Raw genomic sequence first — 23,850 nt, 5'->3', positions numbered from 1 at the left:
ATACATGAATTGTTTTCAACTTTTACATCTATAAATCAACAAAAGAAAGTTGATACATGTACACAAAAAGGGAATGACTAAATGCATAACTCCAGTAGCTACTAAATATGGCGCAATACCCTTGCCTTGGTCCTCCGTCGCCCCGCTCGCGCTCGAACCTGTAGGGTTAGTGGTGTGAGAACTACAACGAAGTTTTTAGTGGGTTTGGCAACTGATCTCGCCGACTTACCCACTAGATCTATTCAGGTATAAGTATTTCAAAGAAATGAAAATGGTAACCATGCTAATCCTAATACCATGCCTGCAAGAAAGATGTCAGTGGATATATAATCAAATATAGAATGCTCATGCATGCATGCTTATTCCATAACTTTACTTTGGCTTTTACCCAATCTTGCCGGTTAACCTTGTTAACCCCAATAACTCATAACCCAAAATTCCTTAATAACGGGGACTCGAACCACCCTAGGGACTGTCCTCTGGGGGGACTTTACCATGCCCAGTGGTGACCAACTCCGGAGCGCACCGCCCGAGGGGGAGCTACCTCCCTCAAGCCAAGACTAATCGTGAGTATCGATCTAATTCCCACATAGGGAATGTATAGCCACTTGTCACAATGCCATTTTACCAATGATAGGTCTCTACTGTATCATGCTTGCCACTCTCTAGGCTACTCTCGCCACGATGCCACTAATGGTTAAACTTTGTTTAACAACCAATGTCTCAATGCCAATTTTGTCTCTATTGTCAATGTCATCTTTGTTTACTATTGTCTTGGTCCAAGTCTTACATTCATACAATTTTTAGGGTTCTACCATACATGTCCATTATGGTTCTTGTTCAATCACTATATTCATCTACGTTAGAAACATCATATTGAAATTCTAACCACTAACCACATGTCAAACACCCTATCATGCATGAATGGTTCTATATTGTCACGCCCCGGGGTCCCTTTTCAGTTTAAACAAAGCGGAAAAGCGTCTGAAATTTTTTTTTTTTTTTTTTGAAAACCTGACCCCAGAGTATGCCAAATCCGCCACAAATACAGGGAATCCACTGTTCACACGGACAGAGTCTCCCCTGTATTTGCACGGCGTCGATCAAATACACAGTACAACCAGGATACAACCACAACTAGATGAATATAAAGATAACTATACATTCATACATTCACCATTCACATCACAGTTTTACATTCAAGGTATAAATAGAGATCCACAAAAATCTTTTGAAAGCTGTTTCCTACACAGAAACCTTTATTCTTTTAAAAACGCTACCACGAGGGGTAGAAAACCTTTTATTTTACAAAATCCAGAAATCCACATTTTCAAAAGTAAATACTTACTGAACCACACAAACCAACTAAACTATATATCAACAGAAATACCAAGGATAATAACTAAATCGAAATAACCTGGATCGGAAGCTCTATCGACCGCTACACACGTACCTCACGTCTCGTCCCACTACTCATCGCCCGCGATACCTGAAAAATGGTGGGGGAGGTGAGAACATGTAAACATGTCTCCCCTCCCAGTGGGTACCGCAAGCCGAAGAAGGCGAGGAGTACTCACCGGATCAGGAAGAGAGCTATACAACAACACGGAGAACTAGATAGACATAAGTGCTGGTAAGTAAAGATGCTGATAAGTAAGGAGCTGACAAGTATAGATGCAGGTAAATAAAACAGTAGCTACAATAAACAGATAAGGATGTACTGGAAATAAACACTACAGCTACTGTATGCATGCGTCAACTGACGATAACCTCAAAAGTACCCAATCTCGCTGCCCTATTGGTCCGAAGACCTCAGGCCCATGCCACACTGCTCAACCTGTACCTGACCCTCGCAATGAAGCCCCTGGGTCAGAAGCACAGTACCTGACCCTCGCAATGAAGCCCCTGGGTCAGAAGCATATACCCTCGCAATAAAGCCCCTGGGCTCACGGGTTGGCAATCCAACCACTTTTCCGGAAAAGAACACCCTCTTGCGGTGGATCAGACCGCTGGTGTTCGTGAAATGCGTACCTGTAGTGGCGATCAATGTAGTATGCTCAAAGATCTTCCATCGGCAACTAGCCGACAATCCAGCCCCTCAGGGCACACCGACCGTATAGGCCATCAGCAACTAGTCAGCTACGTATGTCAAGATAGAACTGTAGCAACTCGACCGAATAGGTCATAGATATCAAAATAGGGGAACCGCCCAACCAAATCACAGATGTAGTGAACTACGTATGTCAACTCTACTCCTAAGCATGATATCAACATGGAACTAACTGAGTAGAGGAATGCAGATATAAAAGCAGGTGCAAGGCTCAATATATATGCACACAGATAATAGTAAGAGGGCAAGGGTAAGAAACCATCACCGAACGTGCACCACTGTACCGACGTCGGATCGAAGTACCCACCTGTACAACTCTGGATCAGATCTCACGACGGCGGGGAACAGAGCAACCGGACCTACGAAGGGTCCACTAGGTCAGAAGGAAACCCTAATGTCAGCAACTAACTTACAATCCCGAACAGACACCACACCTCGCCTCGGAACAGACATCGTTGACTAAACGTCTCGATCCGGGTTCCCGAAAGTGTCGTTTTCGACACCGGAACCCACCAGTCGCTCACCCGTCGTTTTCGATCCCCCGAAACGACACGGGTGACCCGCCAAGAATGCTTAGCGACATCACAATTGATCCCGAGGCACCGTCGGATAAAAACCGAACTAAGATTGCGTTCCGTCGACGAAGTTCGCCGCGAAACGCCCCGAAAAAGGCTTTTCGATCTCCGCAGTGGCTTGGGGCCTTGGACGATCAGTCCAGAGGTTACCCTCAGCGTTTACACGCTGTCCACAGCGACCGAGTCGAAGTTATTTGCAAGAAAGCACATCAAGAACCCTAAAATCTATTATTTTATGCGATTTCCGACAGTTTTATGGCTTGATCTTGCGATACGAGGTTCGCTGGGTCAACCGTCGCACCCGTTGATAGGTTCCAGCGTGCCGGAGACCATGCTCACCATTCGGAGCACATTCGGCGACTGCGGTGCGCGCACGAGCGACGCGAACGTCAGCGAAGCAGCGCGCACCGCAGGAAGATCGCGGTTGCCCGAGCAACCAAGGCATCGCAGGGCTGGAGGGAAGTGAGCACGATGTTCAGCACGACCTAAGGATCATCGTGCTCTCTTCCCGAGGTCAAAAAGACCATTCGGATTGCCGAAATAGTTACCGGAAGGTGGGAATGCAGTGCTGGAATGCATAAGTGGACACTCACAGTGAGGGGGGAACTAGGGTTGGCCGCCGGCGGTATTCCGGCAGGCGGTCCGGCCGGGGAGGGGTGCAGCAGGTGGTGGGGCTCCGAGGCACTCCACGTCAGGCGGCGCAGGGCGGCCGGAGGTGCGGCGACGGCGTACGGAGCCGCCAACTCCCTTGCGGTTTGGTGCTTTCCAACAGTTGCCGGCGGCGACGCGGCGGCCGGGGCTGGTCGGGGCCGGTCGGGGACGATGCCGGCGGTCGAGGCGGTGGCCGAGCTTGCGTCGGTGGGTGGCGGCGATGCCCGGGAGTGAAGGCGGCCCGCGTTCGGCCCGTACAGCACAAAGGCGGCGGCAGAGGGCTCCTGCGGCGGCCGGCGGCGCTCGATAGTGGCCGGGGTCGGGCGCGGTGGTCGCCGGACGGTCGGCGGAGACCTCCGCGGCCGTCGGGAAACGGCNGCCGTGGCAGTGGCGGCTGGGGGTGACAGCGGCACGAGGCGGCCTCGGCGGCATCGGCGGACGCCGGGGTCCCTGTGGTGGTTCCGGCTTCGACCCACCGAGCCCACACACTCGGGACGGCGGCAAAGGGCTGCTGGCGCCTCCAGAGGCGGCTGGCAGGCCGCTGGTGGCGCGGGCTGGGGCCGGTGGGAGCTCGCGGCGGCCGGCGGCGTCCACGGGGGATGGCGGCGGAAACACGACATGCCCCGCTTGCGCCCGGCGGAAGTGAGGGCCCGTAGCGGCGGTGGGCGGCTGCGTTCGAGCCGGTGTCGGAGCTGAGGGCCGTAGCAGGGGCTGGCCGGGGCGGGGGTGCCTGGGTCGGGGCTCACCTCACCCGAGGCCTGGCCGGCTCAGGATGGTGCTTGGGACTTCCTCGGCCAAGGTGGAGGGAGAGGGAGGAAGGTTGGAGCTTGGGGAAGCCTTTTCCGGCGACGGCGGCGGCTGCCGGCCGCCGGGGTGCAAGCACGGCGTGGGCAGGGGGCCTCCTAGGCGGCTGGTGCACAGGGAGGGCTAGGGTTGGCGGATTAGGGTTAGGGTTCCATTGTGAACCCTAATCCTAAATATATATACACATGTGCATTTTGCACTTTAGCCCTCCGTAACCTAATATTTCCGACCAATTCCCTGTCCACAGGTAAAATACGCGCGCAGGACCCTCAGTATTAGAAATCTCGCAATTCGATCCATAAAATGTCGGGTTTCTCGCGATAAATTTCAAATTGCATTTTGACCCCTTTGCTTTCATTTCACGATTCCCGCCAATCCGCCCATCGGATTATCGATCGGATTGCGCCAGTGCGATCGGCACGACTAGGGCATCTAATCTAGCATCTCGTTTCGCCTGATTTGGTCCCCGATTCGCGACGCACCCATTCCTCCATAATTCTCCCAATTTCCACAAAAACCCTAAAATTGCCACTTTTTCTTAAAAAAAAATCCTTTTTCTCAATAATCGTGCATCAGAATCCGATTCTGTCAGCGCCAATGGTTCCAGTATAGTCGAGAGGTTTGAAACGAGCTGTTGGAGTCCTATGTTCGAAGGTCTGTACGCGCCAGAGGCCAAGTTTGCTTCGTGGCTTCTCCGAAAACCGAAGTTACTATTCACTTAAGTGAACACTAATAATCGCGTAACTTCTCCATTGTAGCTCATTTTCTCCTGAAACTTGACGAGTGCTTATGTAATTAAATTACACACGTAAACATCGTCAACAGAGAGTTTAGTTGCACTGTCAAAATTTCAGTCCTTACATATATATAAATATGCTCAACAAAAGTGAAATAGACATAAAGGGGAATCCAATGATTCCGATGTGCACCCCCAACCTTAAATATTGTAATAGGGTTGTAGTTCAACTCGCGCGATTTTAGGACGCCAATCCCGCGACCTAAACCCAAAAATAAAGCCAAATTAGGCTTCATACATAAAACTCTTACATAAGCTTTTCGTAACGTCAAACGGAGTTGTCCCACGCGTCGGGAATACCCCTAATTGGGTTTCCAAGAGGTCAATTTACCTCGAAAATAACTAAAGGTAAAAGTCCCAAAATTCATGCCCTAACAATGCCATAATGGGATTTCTCCTAGATTGATCTCATTCCTAAGCAAAAGCTAGCTTAGAATCAACTAGGAAGTATTCTAATACAATTTCTAAGCCATTTGAATCATTCCTAGGCCATCTTCTATGATCCCTAGTTGACCACCATGAGAGCACCTTGAAAAAACCATAGATTTTCATGGGTTTAAGGTCTCTAGAGGGTTTCTACACTTGAAAGAAGTCCAAAACTCCAAAACTTAGAGTGTAAATCCTAACCCTAGAGGTGTTCTTGCAAAACAACTCATCTTAGCCACAAGCTCACCCAAGTCCACCTTGTTGGAGAGCCCTCTAAACCTTCAAATCCTCCAAAACTCCACCAAAATCCCTTCTCCTTCTTCTTCTCCTTAGCCTTTGGAGAGAGATTCCTAGAGAAAGAGAGGAAGGAAATAGGTTGGAGATGGTGTTCACAGCTGCTATGAACCAGTGGGTGTGTTGGGGTATTTTATAGGTTGCAACAGTAGCAACTAGGCCCCCCAAACATTTATATTTGCAACAGATCAATTCCTTGCTGCCGGACCAAAGTGTACTGGTACACGGGATTTTGTACCGGTACATTTTCTATGTAGAGGCAACCCGAGAGCAAGGTTCTTGGATTTTACCAAAGTGTACCGGTACACACCAGGGGTGAATCGGTACATTTCTACGAAAAATAAAACCCGAGAGCTTCTCCCTCTCGGCCTGCGATGCTGTACCGGTTACAACTCGATGGTTGTACCGGTACACTTGCTCTAGAATGTTGTTTTAGCTCCGATTCGACTCTACTTCGCGTCGGTCGATGCTAAAACCTTTCTAATATCTCTTAAACCCATTTCTAACCCTTCCAACATAGTTGGAAAGCTAATTGGAACTCGTCCAACCATTTCTTTCGCACACTTTAGTCAATTTGGCTAAAGTTCGATATTTTCTACCTAGTTTTAGTTCGTTACAATGCTGTTCCTGGTTGGAACCTCGTGCATTGTATGGACTGTGACGCCTTGGACATACAGGATAGACTCTGTCCGCGGTATAGGAGAAATCCTATCCGTTCGGCGGTCTTTTGGCGTGCCCGAATCCAACCAAATTGGCGGGCTCGGGGTGTGACAAACTACACTGTCAAAATCTCGGATATTACATCATGGCTCCTAATGTTATGTTTAGTTGCTTGAGTTTCAAAATAAAATTTTCGGATGGGAAACACTTCTAAGGAATAGATATAATTTGATGAATTTGCATTCGCATCATCGCTCCTAATGCATTTGATTGTATGTTTGCTGAATTGGTGAATGTATTTTGTGAGTTGTGTACTGTTGTATGGCATGTATATGCATGGTTTGGTACTCTGTGCATAAAATAGAAGAGACTTTGTCCACGTGGACAGAAAAAATTCTTTATTTATTGCTGATCTGTACATCCTGTGGGCAAGATTGATTTTAAAAAAAGGGCATTGTTTTGCAAATTTTGAATTTCAAACGACACTATTTTAATAAAAGGCTTTCCAAAGAGGGCCTCAGGGCGTGACATTGGTGTTGTCACTTGTGCTTACATTCTTATAACAATCTATTTGATAGTATGACAAGAATTGCGTACTCTAAGGACTCCAAATATCATGAAAAGACTAAGCATATTGATTTGAAATATCACTTTGTTCGTAACATAATATAGAAGAAAATAATCCTAGAACACATCTCTACAAGTCGCATTGTTCCTAATCCTCTAACTAAGCCCATTGTTAGAGAATTATTTTTGGCTCACGTTAAAGCCCATGAACTCCGTATAGAGATGTCAACGGGTCGGATTCGGGGCAGATTTTTAAAAACCTAAACGCGAACCTGACTCCAAACCCGAGACCCGAACCCGAACCCAAACCCGATGGATTTTAAAAATCCATATCCAAACCCGAATCAGACCAAAAATCCGAAACCCGAACCCAAACCCGAACCCGAAAATTTGAAACCGAAACAATTATTTCTTTTTTCAATATTTCAAAATATATTATATTAAATCTAAAATTTTAAAATATAAATTCAAAAATAGCATCAAATTTTTATATATGTATATATATATATATTATATAATGCAAAATAAATTCGGGTTCGAGTCGGGTTCGGGTTCGGGTTCTCGGGTATAGTAAAAATCCATATCCAAATCCATAAACGTCGAGTTTCTATTTGTGATATCCATATCCGAATCCATATCCATTTAGCATGGGATATATCCGCTCCATTCGGGTTCGGGTTCGGATAAAGTTTCGGATATCCATACCCATTGACATCCCTAACTCCGTAGGATTTGATTGTGCACATAGTTAATTATTTAGCCTTTATTGTAATATTCTTTGGTTATTTAAATTCAAATTATTCTTTTAGTAAAGATATTCATTAAAATTGGCACATATATTTGTATATCCTATCTTGTTGAAGAATACATTGATAATATGTCACAAACTGACTGGCCCTCTCACACGGGAAGTCATACTTTTTGGCGCTGTAGAGAGCGAGTAAAAATTGAGACATTAAAGAAAGCCACCTTGGTTGGCATCAAGATGAGGTCCTCAGTGAGACCGCATATGATAGTCCCACAATTCGCATTGCCTATATATTTAGAGTCAAATGTGAGCTGATTGTTTGGCGATTGAGATAGCGAGAAAATGAAGAAGTCAAGCTAGACACCTTGAGAGTGACTGAGCTAAAATCTATATGTTGTAAGAAAGATATACACTCATTGAGATTCTTTACCATATCATATATTTCATACTACATGTAGGCGACCAAATGAATGACATAAGTGAATGGATCCTCACTTCCTCATCGTGTGAGTTCATATGAACATTATTTTCAGGCTGTCCTATATATATATATATATATATATATATATATATATATATATATATATATTAAATGCCCTTAGTGACTTTTCACTATGCCATGAAGTGAAAGAATTGATGTTGCTAGTTTGACATATTTTCTACCATTATGAGGGATACGACTTTATAGGGCATTGCTAGGAGAGCAATCAACTCTTAATTTAGTGACATGAGAGCCCAAGGAAGGCTAGTTAGATTACATTGAGACAATTTGAATCATTGTTGATAAATTGTATCCGTATAGTGAGATAATCATGAGTGTGCACAACAGATATTCGCAAGGCTATATGAAGGATTCGAGATGCTAAACCTAATATAATTTGATGGTCTAGGATATCTCAAGTCTAATATTCTTTTAGAATTAATATTTCTATGCTTGCCTTATATGATTTCTAGTGTAGAGCTTCCAAAATGTAGAGTAATTCGACGGTCGCACTGGTTATTTTCTTGCATGAATGAAATCAATAGTGGTGTAATGTTGAAAAAGTGATTAATAATGGCAACGATCCCATTATGTGCAAGTAAGATATTTTGGCATTCAGTCAAACTAAATTGGGTACGCCCATGATCGAACTCGATCCGATAGTTATTATGTTGTCTAGTTAAACTAAATTTAATCTGTCACGCCCCGGGGCCGATTTTAAAAGCCATTTTGAAAACAGAGTTGCGGAAAACGTGCCATTTTTTTTTTTTTTCATCCTGGCCCACGCGACGTACAGACCCGCCACAAATACAAAGTTCCTCTGTCCACTCGGACAGAGTCTCCTTTGTATTTGCACGGCGTACCAACGATACAACAGGATCACAACCACAANGGTGACGCTCAAAAACTCGGTATGTGTAGTTTGTTCTAGTTTTTCATGGTTGACGACTTCTTATAGTGGTCATGAAACTGTGAAAGTTAATGCCCTTTATATATCGGCTTGCTACTTGTAGAAGTATTGGTGCTGGAAGTTTATGTTGTTTCTTTTCAATGTGTTTATGCATAGTGCCTTATGGTAGTCATGAAAGTTTACGCCCCTTGTATATCTGCTTGCTACTTGTAAAAGCATTGGTGCTGGAAGTTTATGTTGTTTCTTTTCAGTATATTTCTATATACTGCACATCATGGTTCTGTCATTTCTTCCGAACATATCACAGGCAGAGGTGTATTAGCTGTTGCCAGATTTTCACAAGCTTTTGTTTGTTTCAATTACAAATTTGGTGAGGACTCATTCAAGTTGGTTGGATTGACAACCTAGTGATTTTCTTTTCTTCATTGGTTGGCACAAAGTGAAACTTGACCTACAGTCCATTGATTATAAGTAATTCAAAGAAGTTCTTGTGTTCCCTTTTTTAGATTTTAGGTCTACTGGTTGGTGCAAATTCGATTGCTAGAGTATTACTTGTCTTCTTTCTTTGATTTGTTAATAAGCATGCTTATTGTCCTATTTTCTCTACTGTACTATCTTTATAATTAATATCTTCATTCTCATTTTTCTCATTAAACCCTCCACTAAATCTCATTACTTGATTGTGGCAGTGGCTGCTGTGTTTAGCCTGGCTTACAAACTCCAGCCTGCTATTATTTTCATTGATGAGGTTGATAGCTTCCTGGGACAACGCCGTACTACAGATCATGAAGCCATGACTAAGCCATGACTAACATGAAAATTGAATTTATGTCATTATGGGATGGCTTCACCACAGATCGTGAGTACTTGCAACTATGCCTTGCATGTTAGCATTTCAATTTGATTTTTCACTAATGAAGTTTTATATTATTTCATACTTCGATGACATACTCATTTTGTTTCGTACTTGTTTGATTTTTGCAAAATTATTTTTCTCTCTTATCTCTGTAGCTTTTGCATCTAGTTCTAATATCTCTGGTGTCAATCATTTTATATGGTTATTATTATTTGTCTAATAATTTAGCCTATTGTATTGTAAACCTGATCGCTAACCTTTCTTTAATCATAATGAGCTTTTTCTTTAAAGATATGTTTTCATGTATTTTAGTAGAGGGCACAAAATTCCTAATAATGATTGTACGAAGAATGTTTTTTTTTTTCCTTTTCTTTCTTCCTTTTGAGGTTGCATACTTGTGCTGATATTCAATTTAAACAACATTTGTTATTGTCCACTTCACATTAAAGTCCAAAATTTCACCAAGGTTATATTAAACTGGGCCACATAGGAAAGTATTATTTGATGGTTCTTTGTGGGTTAGCACAACTTGTGCAGTCTTCTATCTTAGAATTAATAGAAAGAAACTTTTATATGCACCTCTAGTACTATAAGGTAATCTCATTATTTTAAGGAGCACTGACTTCTTTCTTTTCCCCTATGTTCTTTACCTTAAGAATTTAATATTAGCATTTACATATTGTGGACAGCAGATTACCGATCAGCAAGAAGGACCGCCTTACAATACAACTGTCGCTGAGTAAGTATATTTCTGCCCTTAATGGAGTGTTTGGTAGATATGCAACAAGATTCAATATTAATACTTTGACACGCCAACTTCAACTAGCTAATTGGAGTCAAAGGTATCTAATGGCATAACAATTCCTTGTTCTTGTCTTATGTGTAGCTATGAGGAAGTATTGAGTCCTGTGGGTTTCAAGGCTCTCTCTATTGAAGATAATGAGTTCTGTGATGTAATTGTTTGTCTAGTCTTAGCAATTGCTTTATATCTCATCTAAAAAATTTAATTAGCAAATTATACTTCAGAAATATATCAACTATTGGTAGAATTTCATATCACTAGAATTGTAGAAATGTGAACTGTCTTGCTAGCTTGCATAGCCCACAGCTACAAGCTTTTGTGTGGGGGGTTACCTCAAAGCTTCAATCCCTTGATCTTGTCAAATATTACTAAAATACGTCGAGCGATGTGAAAGTCAGAATGTTCACTATGAAAGAGCTGCTCTGATCTGTTCTGCCTTTCAGCACCATCCACAAAATTGAATTTGTGATCAGTTATTACTATCTCCCATAGCGGAACAATCTTTATTCCTCAACCAAGCACAATAGGATTAACCATCAATCAGAACTTGGTTTTTTACATTATTAATTATTGTGCGGATATGCTTTATGGTATTTATATGTTGTTAACTATTGTTTTCTTATTTGTTGATGAACAGTACAACCTAACTTCTATATTTTTCAGAAATTTGATATAATGATTTTTATTTGGTAATTTCAGATACTAATTTTATGACTTCTTTTTGGTTGATCCAGATCAACTGGAGCTGCGGAAATTGAAGTGGAAAGCAAGACATGCGGTGTTTGTTATTTTTTTCCTACATTTTGAACAAGTATTTTTTGTTAGAACTTATGTTTGAAATTTAATTTGAATTCTGAGATTATAATTTGAGAGTTGAGACTATTTGTTATACAAATTATTAATGCTTTTTGGTTACTAATATTTTTTAATATTTCAATTCATTATAATATTTAGTTNCGATTTCGCCCGAAACTTGACGAGTGCTTTTGTAATTAAATTACACACAAAAACATCGTCAACCGAGAGTTTAGCTACACTGCAAAAAATCTCAGTCCTTACATAATCTCGCTTTTAATTTAAAAAGCTAATTAGAAATAAATTCTAACCATATTAGTACAACAATCAAAAACCGATTCGACCTTATCTTCTAGTTACATATTAGAGTTTTAGAATCTCTTTAAATATATGGGCGATTCTCTCATAAAATATGTACAAAAAAATAAGTAAAAAATACCTAAAAATTCATGAAAAAATTGTGCGTCATCTTGTGACAAAGAAAAACCACATTCTTCTTTAACCTATTGCTTTTAGAGGATCTTGAACGGTAGATTATAAATCTAATCTCGTTCGTAGCTCGATCCACTACAACAAAATTACTATTTAGCGGCAATTTAATAGCGGCAATTATAGAACAGCCACTATAATTATTATCTAATTGTACTTTAGCGGCAATTATTTAAACTATAGGTATATTTTTATACTAATATTTATATATTAAATATTTTTATTTTGAGCCCAATAGTATTCTTAACCCAAACCCAACTGAATTCCACCCCACCTGAGCCTCACCCTACGTCGACTGCTCACTGCGCTCGATCAACCCCGATTGCAGAGGAGAGAGAGAGAGAGAGAGAGGAGAGAGAGAGAGAGAGAGAGGGGGGGAAGTGAGTAGAGAAAGAGAGAAAGCTCGGAGGTAGCCGAGCTCCTCTAATGGCGAAATCGAAGACGAAGCATCTCTCGTACATCTCCTTCCTCTCTCAGATCATCCCCGCGCTCTCTTACACCACCCTCTAATCGCTCGTCTTCTCCCCTAAGAAGCTCCTCTCCTCCTCCGCCTCCTCCCGATTTCGGATCAATCGCATCGTCTCCTCGAGCCCTAGGATCCTCCTCCTTCTCCTAGCCCTAGCTTTCCTCGGAACCCTCCGCCTCGGCCCGGTAATCCCCTTCTCCCCCATCCCCTGCTCCCAGGACGGCGTGCGATCGTCGTCGTCATCGTCCTCATTTCCGGCGGCGGAGGGGGAGTTTTGGAGGCAACCGGATGGGATGGGGTACCGGCCGTGCCTGAGCTTCAGCGAGGAGTACCGGGGGGAGCCGCCGGAGGGTCGCCGGAAGTACCTGCTGGTCGTCGTCGCCGGCGGGCTCAACCAACAAAGCAACCAAATCGTCGGCGCCATCGCCATCGCCCGCATCCTCGGCGCCGCCCTCGTCGTCCCCATCCTCCAAGTTAACGTCGTCTGGGGCGACAAGAGGTAGCGTCTACCCCCACGATAACCCTGTTCGAGTTCAAATTCAAAATCCCCATTCTCTTCTCCCATTTTATTTATTTTTTCAAAATTTTTATTTTCAAAAACATAAGCGTTTGATCTCTCTCACTCTACCTTAATCTTAAACTGCGTGCTCTTCAATAATCCAGCCGTAGGATTATTATCATAGGGTATGAATAATCCGAACTATATTTTCTCCCTCCTGCAATTATTGAATACGCTTCGTGTCGGATCACCTAGTAGGTGAATTTACCGCGGTACTGTACTGTGTATTTAACTTGTAACAGTGAGTTCTCGGACTTATTCGACTTGGAAGGGTGCATACAATATTTATATTATTCGAAGGAAGAAGTATGCATTTTAATCAGCTGCTAACTATTTTGGGTAATTGTGGGAACTTGTTTATGAAATGAGCTGCTAACTTCTGCTTTGATAATGTGCGAAACAACCATTATTTCTAATTTCTAGTAGCTTGAGCTAGTAGAGAATTGTGTTTTGATCATTTATAGTTAACATTATTGCATTGTGATGATCCTATTTGTGGGTTAAAGTGCATTGTGTTGTTTGTATGGGAGTAGGGCTAATCGTTCTATTAGCGACGTGATTGGTGAATGCGGCTCGAGAAGTAAGTTCTTAGTGGCGATAATTTTGACAAATTGAATTCCTAGGATGAGTAGTTTGACATTTCATTGAATTGGGTAGTATTATTCAGGAACTTTTATGCTGTTTGAAATAGTGATTTGTTTCCCTTCATGTCATATCGTAAAGCCCGAGATTTTTCTTATTTTTTTTAAGTTAAAACATTTGGTGGTTCCTTGTGCATATTCTATAGAGCCTAAGGGTTCGACGTGTAGATCTAAGCAAGTCACTTATAATAACTTTTGATCTCAGGTTCTTCCTCTGTTAACAAATCATCAGTTGTCTTTAGTAAAAACTAAAGCATTCTAATGCAGTTTAATCATTACAAACCTTAAATATTTCACATTTAGAAAGCTGTAGTTTATGCTCCTATTATTCGTTTTGAGCTCAAAATTCTCTTGAAGTCTTGGACTAATGCGTTTTTCATAGCAAGGTTTCATATTCATGCCATTCATGTGTTTTTTATAATCTCTACTCTCTGCCTGATACCAAACTTAATTTTAGGCCTTCATTTCGCATACTAAAAATTGACTATTTTTTTTTTTCAGATTGCCCCCTGGATTTTAGTTGGTCGAACTTTAGTTTCGTTGCTTCAACCAAACTAATATCAACTCGTTTTACAGTGGCCAATTTTTTCAGGACATTCGATCACAGTTGGAAAATGACTTCATGAAATCACTGCAGGCTGAGGTTCCATTTAAATATTGCTTGATAAATTAGTAGTATTTACGTGCTCTTTTCTAACTTTCAGCCATTCTAATTGTTTACAGGTAACAGATGATTATGAAGCGGAAGCTATTAGACCATTGTCATGGTATCCAGGGAACGTTGCATGGCATTTGAACTTTTCTCGTATGCAACTTAGGAAGAACCAGGCACTTGAGAGGTAATCGTTATTGAGTAGACTTTTTTTATGCTAATTGAAGTACAGTACCACGAAAGGAATTTACAAGATATTCTTTTAATGCTTCATTTGGACGATATGTATTTTTAGTTGTACTGCTCTCTATTCATTTGGACTAACGTAGATTTTCTTACATTGCACGGATACTTTATAAGCACCAATTTTGGGATGATTATTTTTGTGTCATTCTTGTGAATGTGAAACTTTATTGTAAATTGGCTATTGTCTATTTTGTTAGTCCTGTTTAATTATGCTGCCTAATGGCGAATTCCAGATTCCATGAGTTTTTAAAGCAAGAGAATGAGATTGGAAACATAACAAGGCAAGAGGCTATCAGCATGGTGGGCATCTTCAAATGGATCTGTTCAAGAAGCTATTATATTTTTAGTATTCGTAGTACTTTGTTATAGAACTTATAATTATTTTAAAATGTTTGCTGCAGGTTCCTCCACTTTTCCTTGATGTACTACCGGATCACCACATTCTTGACAGTATGTTCTATCTATTCATCAGATAATTCATGTGCATTAATTGCCTTTTCATCATTTAATTGTTATAGACCATCATCTTCTTTTTTTTTCGATGTCGTTATAGTGTCACATTACATGCATATATTGGTTTAGAAGTTCTATGCCATGCCTAATACTATATTATACACAAGGATTGAAGTGCCGCCCGTGCCACGGCACTTTAAACCTTGTATTCAAGTTTATCATGGCTTTGGGGTCTTTAATGGAATATCCTACAACTTTTGAATAGTGCTGCACAATTGTAATATTGTTTCATTTGATGATTCTGTAGGATCACTACAACAATCGTCTAATTTAGTGGCATATTATTTGGGGCATATACATAAATAACGCTAAAAGTTATTTTTAGTAACAAAATTTATAAGTGTTGCTGAATATATTTATTTAGCAACATTTGCATCATAATAATGCTAAATATGAATAATTAGCAACATTTATAATTAAATGTTGCAAATATTTAGCAACATATTTATAATAAATGTTGATACTCTTATGCAATATATTTAAAATAAGTTCAGCACCTAGTGTATGGAAATAAATTAATATGCATTAATTGATTGGACTGTGTAAAAAGGTCTACTAGTGCATTGGGTTCACTAAATATTTTTCAAGCTTCTTTTAGAAATCCTAACCTATCAAATAAAAGTTGGTAATGATGATATGTATGGAAAATTGTATTTTGCCTCGGAACTCATTAATGCTTCATCTCCCTCTATAACCCATTTCATCTTCTTCCTCTCAAAAAGCTATTAACTCTTTTCATCTCCTTCATCTCAGGCTAACCCCATCTCCTCCTCTCATATCCCCACACATCCACCTTAATTAATTATAAGGTTGAAAAAGAATGCAAGAAGATGACAAATTTTGATTTTTCTATATCTTTTTTGTAGATCGGCGTTGACAATGGCTGAGAATCGTCTGCTTCTGGTACTTGGCAAAAACAGTACTTTGCAAAAACAGTATTTGAACCTTCTTCTTCCTCTTTCTCTCTTTCATATCATTTCTTTGTTCCACATATTATATATGGTATTGAATGCAACATGTTAGATTGAGAAATATTTTTTCAATTAAAAAATTAAATATATAAATAAATAGAAAAATTTTCATGTAATTTAAAGTTAAATATGCAGTTGAGATTAAAAAATAATTTTTTTAAATAGTGCTATTTCTCATCAACCACATATAAAAAATTCAAAATATTTTTCTTGCATGTGCAACGTACTAAAAAGTTATTTTGTCTACATTAATTAGGAACTATACATATTTATATTATTTTAACCATTCTATACAAAAGATTAGAAAATATAGTATATATTTTTGGTTTCATGTACATTTACTAAACGAATAGACGAATGATTTTTGTAAACTTACTATTTTTTTTTTAGGTATAAACCTACTAATTTATACTTGAGGTATAAACTTACTATTTTTTTTATTTTTTATTTTTTGTAACCTCAGGATGAAGATAAGGTGAATAGACGAATGTTCTATTTTTTTCTCTAATGCCTACTCTTCGCACGTGCAATTGCCAAATTACATAACCGCAGAATATATGCACGACTACCCAATTCGGCATATTGTATTTTGTTAATTGCAAGCAAAACGACCATTCCATTCTGCATTTTCCGGTGCTGGTATGATGTGATCTTCCTTTCTATTTTAGTTTCTTTACTTACCTTACTTTTAGTTTTTCTTTATAATATTTAGGATTTATTTAGTTGAGTAAATTTCATATAGTCTTTTAGAAATTAATTGAAATTTGGATATTAATCAAGAAAAGATATTGACTTTCATATTTGTTTAGTTCTATTATAGATTTATGATCTAATTTATTTATTATGAGTGAGAACCAAAAATATTGTGGTGTGTTAGTTATGTATTTATCACGCCCCGGGCTGCACAGTCCCCCGGTCACGCCGACAAATCCGCCGTATACAAGAGAATTTCTCCGGTATACGAAGCGTAGCTGAACCTGTATAAACATACAATACTACAAGCAGTAGTATAGAGCTGAAGTAAACTATAAACAAGCAGGTAGAAATAACAAACTTTATATACCTACATCAGCCACGGATACAAAAGAACACTACTCGCTCCAGCGAGTTCAACTGTATGTACAAAAGCGCCCGAACAAAAACTGTCACTACCTGCAGCGGGAGTCCTCTAGCACTGTACTCGAAGGGTAGGCTCTAACTCGCCACGCCTTTCCCGCGGTCCGCCTCAGAAGGAGCAGCAGCCGAAACAGAAGGCCCTGCAACATGGTGGAAGAAAGAGGGCGTGAGAACTACTATAAAAGCAAGTAGTCCTCAGTGGGTGCCGCCCTAAACAACATCGGTCCACCCACTAAGTCTACAGGGTAAGCAAGATAGAAGAAAATGAAACTGGAAACTCTCTACAGCTACAAGTCGCTATGCTATCATGCCCAGAACTAACACCTATAGACTCAAGTCAACCAGACCCAATCCGAAGGGGACTGTGAACGCACCCGTCCCTGGGACTGTGAACGCACCCGTCCCGTGCCCGGTTGTGACTGCACAGCTACCCCCCACTCTAAACCTCAGTGGAGAGCAAGTCCAACCTGCACTACCCGACACCGACGCGAAAGCACAAAGCCTAACTCCGGAGTGGCACTCGGGGGAGCTACCCAGCCGAGTATGCAGCGTAGCTCTGTCGAGCTCAATCAGGCCCTAACCAGCCAAACCCAAGTAACTAAAACCGACTTTGGGGCCCACCGCCTGCCCCGACGGCGCCCGACACCCCGTAACAGTCTACACTATCCTGGGTATCTATCGCACAAAGCCCGCGACGATACAATGCAACACGGCTCCTAGAGCTAAATCCGGCAGTGTATGTAAATGACGATCAATTCGGGATTTTCTCCTAAGTTAAATCCAAGTCCAACAAGTATCAATTATCATCACTCACTTAGCATGCTCCTAATTCAGGTTTTTAATATACTAATCCATGAATTTGAGCTACCTCATTTAGTGTTCAACGAACAAAGCATACAAGTCGACTAATATGTACTTAGAGACAAAACCGATGAACCCACCTCTCAAGCAACTCCTGGCAGCGAAGAAAGTGGCCCGGATCCAAATTGATCCCTCGCTGGTCCGTCGAAGTCCCCGGTTCTCCTGCTGCGAAGAAGTAAACCCAATTACACTCAAAATCACGAAATCTGCCTAGAAAACAGCAGCGAAAAAAGCATTAAATCCGACCAAGCTAACCTTATCCAAATTCAGCAAACAAGGGTTCTGAAGCTTCGTCTCGAAGTCACGAATCCAATGGCCCAGGTTTCGCTGAATTCCGACGCTCCTACGCAGAGAACGGGCCAGAATACGAAACGTCGACGCTGGAACCTGCGAAACAGCATCTCTGAAATCTGCTCGGCAAACAGCAGCCTAGTAAAACTAGGGTTCGACAAGGCAAACCTGCTCCAAAAATCGCGATCTTGGGCTCAGAATCTTCGTCTCGAAGTCGCGAATCTAGCACGCCAAATTTCGTCGCGTTTTGACACTTCTACACAGAGAACTAGGTAAAACACGGCGGGTCGATGCTGTAATCAGCAATCAGCACTTCAGAGTCTGCTCGGCAAACAGCAACTCAGTAAAAAGGGATTTCGACAGAGCAAACCTTCTCCAAATCGGGCGAGTAAGGATCCTATGGATTCGTCTCGAAGTCTCGGTTCCAACGAATCAAGTCGCGTCACGTTCCGATGCTCCTGCGCGGAATACGAGTCAAAACTCTGCGGGTCGACGCTGGAATCCGCAGCAGCAGCAGTGCAGTTCGAAAATCGTAGAAGTTTAAAGCCATAAAAGCGATCTCAAGGAGCCACTCACCTCGACAAACCCTCCCTGCGAGCAGCACCTCGTCGAGGATGGCAAGGATCGGCTGTAACACGGCCTCCTCGCAGCGTCACCTCGTCGAAAACTCGCTCGATCCGCTCCGCGGCGCGTCGTCGACGAAGCTCGAGCTTCTCTTGAGCTCCTCCAACACTCTAGGTTGCTAAGGGAAGTAGAAGGAGAGGAAGAAGAAGCACAGCAGCAGCAGCATGAAGAAGCTCCCCTCTCACTCTCCTCTCTGCTCCAAGGTAAGGGTTAAAGGGGGGGTGATGTGACAAGATGGCCAAAAGTCAACTTGTACCCNTATTAATTTAATTGCCGCTATAAGCTTTATTAATCAATCATTTAGTATGTTTTTTGCGGCAATTATAATTAATTGTAGCGGCATTTATAATAGTTGTTATTGTATATTATTTAGCGGTATTTATAATAGTTGTTGTTGCATACTATTTAGCGGTATTTATAATAGTCGTTATTTTATAATATTTAGCGATATTTATTTGAATTTTTACCCACCGCCGGAATAAATACCGCTAAAACTTTTAGCGACCCTACCAATAGCGGCAATTGTTGAAATTACCACAAAATATTTTAGCGGCAATTGTAATTGCCCCTAATTTCAAAAATAATCGCCGCTAAAATATAGTTTTGTTGTAGTGATCTAACACGAATTTGGAGTGTTAGAAGATTTTCATAGACGATCTAAAGATACGTGAATCAATATTTACAATCCGGAACTCGAGTTTTAGTATAAGTCACTTTTGTAAAAAATATGAATAAATATTTTCACTGCATTTCACAAAATATAATTTATTTTAATTAAAAAATTATAATTTAGGTTACCTTAATAAGTCTCTCGGAAAGAAATTTTATTATAAGTAAAAAAGAGGAGGATTACGCCACATGTACATGCTTGTATATTAAATTATCCCTCCACGTCAACGGTGATGACCTCCCTTGTCCCTGGGATCTTGGGAATAGTGACCAGCAACACACCGTTCTTAAGTTCTGCGGTCACCTTACTTTTGTCGCAGTAATCCGGCAGCATAAGCCGTATGTCGTAGGAGCTGTAGCTCCGCTTTTTCCACCACATGTCCTTCTGTCACAAATAAAAAAAGTTTAAATTATATTTGTCCCAATTATGATCTATTTCCGATAAAACTATTTAATTTTTTAAATTTTATTATTTTTTTATCTTTTTAATTTATTTTATTATTATAATCGGTTAGAGTACTCCTTTGTATAAATCGGAGATAGAGATTCACGACTACATATATCGCATTAAAAGCAAAGGACATGCAAAACGTAAAGTAACATAAAACATTCCAGGTCAATAAATTTTTTAAACCCTTGTTTTTATCTTAATTAAAAAATATTATGAGACTTTTTTCAGCATAATTAGTTTCTAAGAAAAAATAATAATTATTTTGCGACTTCACCTCCGTTGTCTTCCCTTGGCTGTCACCGTCGTTCCCCTTTTCATCCGTCTTGTGCTTTCCCTGGATAACGAGCACGTCGTCCTCCACCATCACCTTAACCTCCTCCTTGGACAACCCTGGCATGTCGAACCGCATTCGCACCTCCTTCTCATCCTCCATGATGTCCCACGGTGCCCATATATCCCTTGCCGAAGTCGACGATGATCGGCTTCTCCTCATCCCAGGGAACGCCATCATATCCTCGAACACCCGGTCCATCGCTTCCAACATCTGCCTCATCGTCCTCACAGGCGATAGCGGATCGATCAGCCCTTCAATATGTATATTCAGCGTCTATGTTAATCAATCAAGTACTCAAATAGAGTACTACGTAGCACATATATTTTGTACTTGTTCAACCTTAATTACTTCCAATTCTACTTTAGGAGCATTTAAAATTTTGTTTAATATTAGTTTTTTATTTTTTGAATAAAATTTTTTATATAAAATTAGTATTGCAAGAGGAGATGGTGAATTTGCTTACATCATTACATCCAAAATTTTTATTAATTTGACTACAAAAATTAAAAGAAATAATTTTTTTTTTTAAATTTATTAAAAGATTTCATATGTCACTCGACTGAAGTATTTTACTACAAGTTAAAGGCCGGTCCCCGTTCTTGGACCGGTATGTGATTAGACCTGTTAAATTTTTATTTAAAAATATAGTTCTATAAAAGCAGTGAATATTCATCGTTTTTAAAAGCGGTGAATCATTCACCGCTTTTTTTTTTTTTACTTTATTTTATATTTCTACCAGGATAAAAGCGGTGAATGGTTCACCACTTTTATTCTTTTTTTACTTCTAAAAAGAGTTATGAATGTAGTGAATCTTTCACAGAATTTAAAGATCTATTTTTATAATTATTTTTTTAAAAAAATTATTTTTATAATTATAAAAATCAATAGGATTATTTATAAAAAAAATTCGATATTACCTATATTTTATATAATAATATTTAAAAAAATAAAGAAAGTATGACTTTGCCGAATAAAAATAAAAAGGAAGCTGTACATAAATAAATTATAACGAAACCAGCGGCACTACATGTTAATTACAGTAGGGACAAACAAATTAAAGCTTCAAACGGTGATAATTAATTAAAAATTAAAGATTAAATTACTAGAAGAAGAGAGGGCGGAGGGGGAGCGGCGCGGCTGCTGCTCCAGGGCGGTGCCAGTGGAGCTGTCATGCTTTTCGATCGCCCCCGGCGCCGCAGAAGCAACGATGAGGGACCGCCAGTTACGTGCTTTGGAAGAACTTGGGATGACGGCTGCGATTTGGTTTGGCGCTCGCATCGAGTGGAGGTGGAGGTGGAGGTGGAGGCGGGGGAGTGACGAGAGCTGGCCGATGACGGCACATGGGGCGACGGCGACGGCTGCTGCTGCTGCGGCCATTATTGTTGTGTAGTTTTCTAGGGCTTCGGCGAGTAAAGAAGACGTTTGCTCGACGAGGTTGGAAGAAACCGTACAATGGGGACATCTTTATAAAGGGCAAAGAGACGGGAAAAAAGACAAAGGAAAAAGAAGGGTTGGGATTGGCCGAGGACTACATGTGAAAGTTCTGGAGGGGGAGAGAGATCAGGAAGACGCGAGAAGCGCGTCCAGACAATGCATCATTTTGTCCTATGAGACACGTTCTCCCACACTCGAGAGACACCGGGCTAGCATCTAGGGCTGGCAAATGAGCGAGCCGGCTCGTGTTCGACTCGCGTTCGACTCGATATTTGGCTCGCTCGAGCTCGACTCGAAATTAAATGAGCTGATCTTGAAAAAAAAAAAAAAAAAGCTCGAAAATTGATTTCAAGCCGAGCTTGAGTATTATATTTATATTTTTTTAATATATATTATACACACACTGTAGAACTATTATGCTATTGAAAAATAAGGATTTGATATTTCAAATTTTTGGCCCTTTGATTAAGAATTGTATGGTTGGGATGATTGCGATCCCCCTTAGGATTAAATAATACCCCATGAGGTGAGTGGTTCTTACAAGGTAATAATAGTATTAATCAAAAATAAAAAAATGATTAAAGGAGTTGATCTAAGAATCAAAAAATCGAAAACACCAGATCTCTTATATTTCGATAACATAGTTATATATATATATATATATATATATATAATTATATATATATATATATATTATATATATATAATATATTCGAGCTTTTCGAGCCTGAGTGAATAATCTGAGTTTAGTTAAATTAGACTAATGTTGTTGGCTTATAAAAACAAACTAATAGATAAATAAAAGAGCGAATTTCACTTAATTTATACATTTTTTTTTCTTTCTTTCTTTTACAGAGCTTAAATTTTTAATTTTTTCTCTCTTTCTCTTTTTCTGTCTCTCATCCTAAGTGGCAAACCGGAAGCCCTTCAAGTTACCAAGTAACAGTATTGCTCGCCGTTGCCTACCTAGCTTGTTATTAATTGTATACTTGAGAAAATATGCAGAATATTTTTAAAGTAAAGATTATTATTCATATAAAATTTTAATTTTAATTATATATTATTGAATAGTTTAATCCAATATTTATCTATATATTATTTATTTTTGATTGCATAAATGAAATGAATAATATGGAGATTAAAGGCGGTAGAAAAGACATGGTGGACTGAAAAGATTAGATATTCAACTCATAAATTATTTTTTTCATATTATATACTATATTTTATATAATATTTTGTACTTTGAATTATTAGACATGTTTTTGTATCAAATTATAGATAATTTCTATACAAATTAAAATATTGATCGTATGATGTTTGAGAATTTCAAGCGGCTCGTTTAGGGCTCGAGCTCGCTCGACTCGAAATTAGGCTCGCTCGAGCTCGGCTCGAATTAATTTCAATCCAAACTTGAGCTTAAATTTAGGCTCGAAATTAATTTCAAGCCGAATTTGAGCCGAGGTAAACTCGCTCGAGCTCGACTCGTTTCCACCCCTACTAGCATCTTCATCACGAGATGCTATTAATTAGTTGCACCTGCAGCACCACATAAGCCGAGGACCATGAATTTGCAAATATTATCATCTTCGCTTAATTGTGCTTTAGCGCCCTTTTTAGGCGTTTGATTGGCACTATATAATATTTCTAGTTATTCCAAACTAAGTAGAAATTTAACTTCCTTAAATTAGATTACTGGCGATGCTGTATTATTATCATATTAATTAGCTCGATACAGTAAAATAACGGCAGGTTATTCCACGGATAAAATTATTATTATATGGGTGCGTTTGGCACAGGAATATCTCGGAACAGAAGGAGATATCCCCCAATTTCTATCCAAACGCCAGCAGAACTAGGGGGAATGGATTGTTCTGATTAAAGCGGGTTGTTCTGATTTGTTCCAAAACAACCCGTTAAAATTGTTCCTAACGAAACTGAAAACAACTTTGTTCTTCTCTTTCTTTTATTAGATAAATATTAAATAAATATATAAATAAATATATTAATATAAATATTATTTTTATGATAATATATTTATGGTTAAATTTATTATATAAT

The 23,850-nt window shown here is 40.0% G+C and overlaps 3 protein-coding genes and 1 long non-coding RNA gene across 9 annotated transcripts; 1 reads left to right on the top strand and 3 right to left on the bottom strand.

The window, feature by feature from the left end:
* Positions 1-3,278: 3,278 nt before the first annotated feature.
* Positions 3,279-3,956, bottom strand: LOC109705771 (proline-rich protein 36-like; the record flags this gene model as incomplete). The annotated part of the gene is made up of 1 exon (XM_020226558.1): positions 3,279-3,956. A coding segment is annotated over exon 1 (678 nt), but the record flags the coding sequence as incomplete, so codon positions are not given.
* Positions 3,957-12,309: 8,353 nt separating this feature from the next.
* Positions 12,310-16,884, top strand: LOC109705772 (tRNA (cytosine(34)-C(5))-methyltransferase-like). 2 transcript variants are annotated; one of them, XR_002214879.1, is made up of 7 exons: positions 12,310-12,929; positions 14,207-14,273; positions 14,354-14,469; positions 14,762-14,828; positions 14,930-14,978; positions 15,908-15,976; positions 16,476-16,884. XR_002214879.1 is itself a non-coding variant. In XM_020226559.1 (6 exons), exons 1-6 carry the CDS (start codon positions 12,724-12,726, stop codon positions 15,916-15,918), a joined length of 516 nt encoding a protein of 171 aa, XP_020082148.1. In that variant the 5' UTR covers positions 12,310-12,723; the 3' UTR covers positions 15,919-16,069. The 2 variants fall into 2 exon arrangements, 1 of the variants encoding a protein (XP_020082148.1); XM_020226559.1 differs by lacking the exon at positions 16,476-16,884 and having other exon boundaries at positions 15,908-16,069.
* A 168-nt stretch (positions 16,885-17,052) lies between these two features.
* Positions 17,053-19,108, bottom strand: LOC109705773. Of its 5 annotated transcripts, XR_002214883.1 has the most exons (7): positions 18,937-19,108; positions 18,857-18,884; positions 18,651-18,738; positions 18,449-18,573; positions 18,245-18,376; positions 18,070-18,154; positions 17,053-17,268 (listed from the first exon to the last, which is right to left on the bottom strand). It is a non-coding gene; the product is annotated as an uncharacterized LOC109705773 (long non-coding RNA). The 5 variants fall into 5 exon arrangements; XR_002214884.1 differs by having other exon boundaries at positions 18,651-18,762; positions 18,857-19,108; XR_002214880.1 differs by having other exon boundaries at positions 18,857-19,107.
* A 584-nt stretch (positions 19,109-19,692) lies between these two features.
* On the bottom strand, positions 19,693-21,807 carry LOC109705770 (small heat shock protein, chloroplastic-like). The gene is made up of 3 exons (XM_020226557.1): positions 21,462-21,807; positions 20,299-20,609; positions 19,693-19,958 (listed from the first exon to the last, which is right to left on the bottom strand). The coding sequence occupies exons 1-3, from the start codon at positions 21,733-21,735 to the stop codon at positions 19,785-19,787; spliced, it is 759 nt and encodes a 252-aa protein (XP_020082146.1). The 5' UTR covers positions 21,736-21,807; the 3' UTR covers positions 19,693-19,784.
* Positions 21,808-23,850: the final 2,043 nt, after the last annotated feature.

The sequence above is a fragment of the Ananas comosus genome, unplaced genomic scaffold (assembly GCF_001540865.1).
Source record: "Ananas comosus cultivar F153 unplaced genomic scaffold, ASM154086v1, whole genome shotgun sequence".
NCBI classification, from domain to species: domain Eukaryota; kingdom Viridiplantae; phylum Streptophyta; class Magnoliopsida; order Poales; family Bromeliaceae; genus Ananas; species Ananas comosus.
Note: the sequence above shows the minus strand (reverse complement) of the source record. Positions and strands in the feature narration are given on the sequence as shown.

What these genes read in the sequence shown, in the direction of transcription:
- LOC109705772 (XM_020226559.1), top strand. Translation starts at nt 12,724, where the DNA reads ATGGGGTACCGGCCGTGCCTGAGCTTCAGCGAGGAGTACCGGGGGGAG. An exon ending in AAGAACCAGGCACTTGAGAG is followed by an intron (nt 14,470 to 14,761) that starts GTAATCGTTATT and finishes GGCGAATTCCAG; the next exon opens with ATTCCATGAGTTTTTAAAGC. An exon ending in GGCAAGAGGCTATCAGCATG is followed by an intron (nt 14,829 to 14,929) that starts GTGGGCATCTTC and finishes TGTTTGCTGCAG; the next exon opens with GTTCCTCCACTTTTCCTTGA.
- LOC109705770 (XM_020226557.1), bottom strand. Translation starts at nt 21,735, where the DNA reads ATGGCCGCAGCAGCAGCAGCCGTCGCCGTCGCCCCATGTGCCGTCATC. An exon ending in CTCCGCCCTCTCTTCTTCTA is followed by an intron (nt 20,610 to 21,461) that starts GTAATTTAATCT and finishes TACATATTGAAG; the next exon opens with GGCTGATCGATCCGCTATCG. An exon ending in GCCAAGGGAAGACAACGGAG is followed by an intron (nt 19,959 to 20,298) that starts GTGAAGTCGCAA and finishes TATTTGTGACAG; the next exon opens with AAGGACATGTGGTGGAAAAA.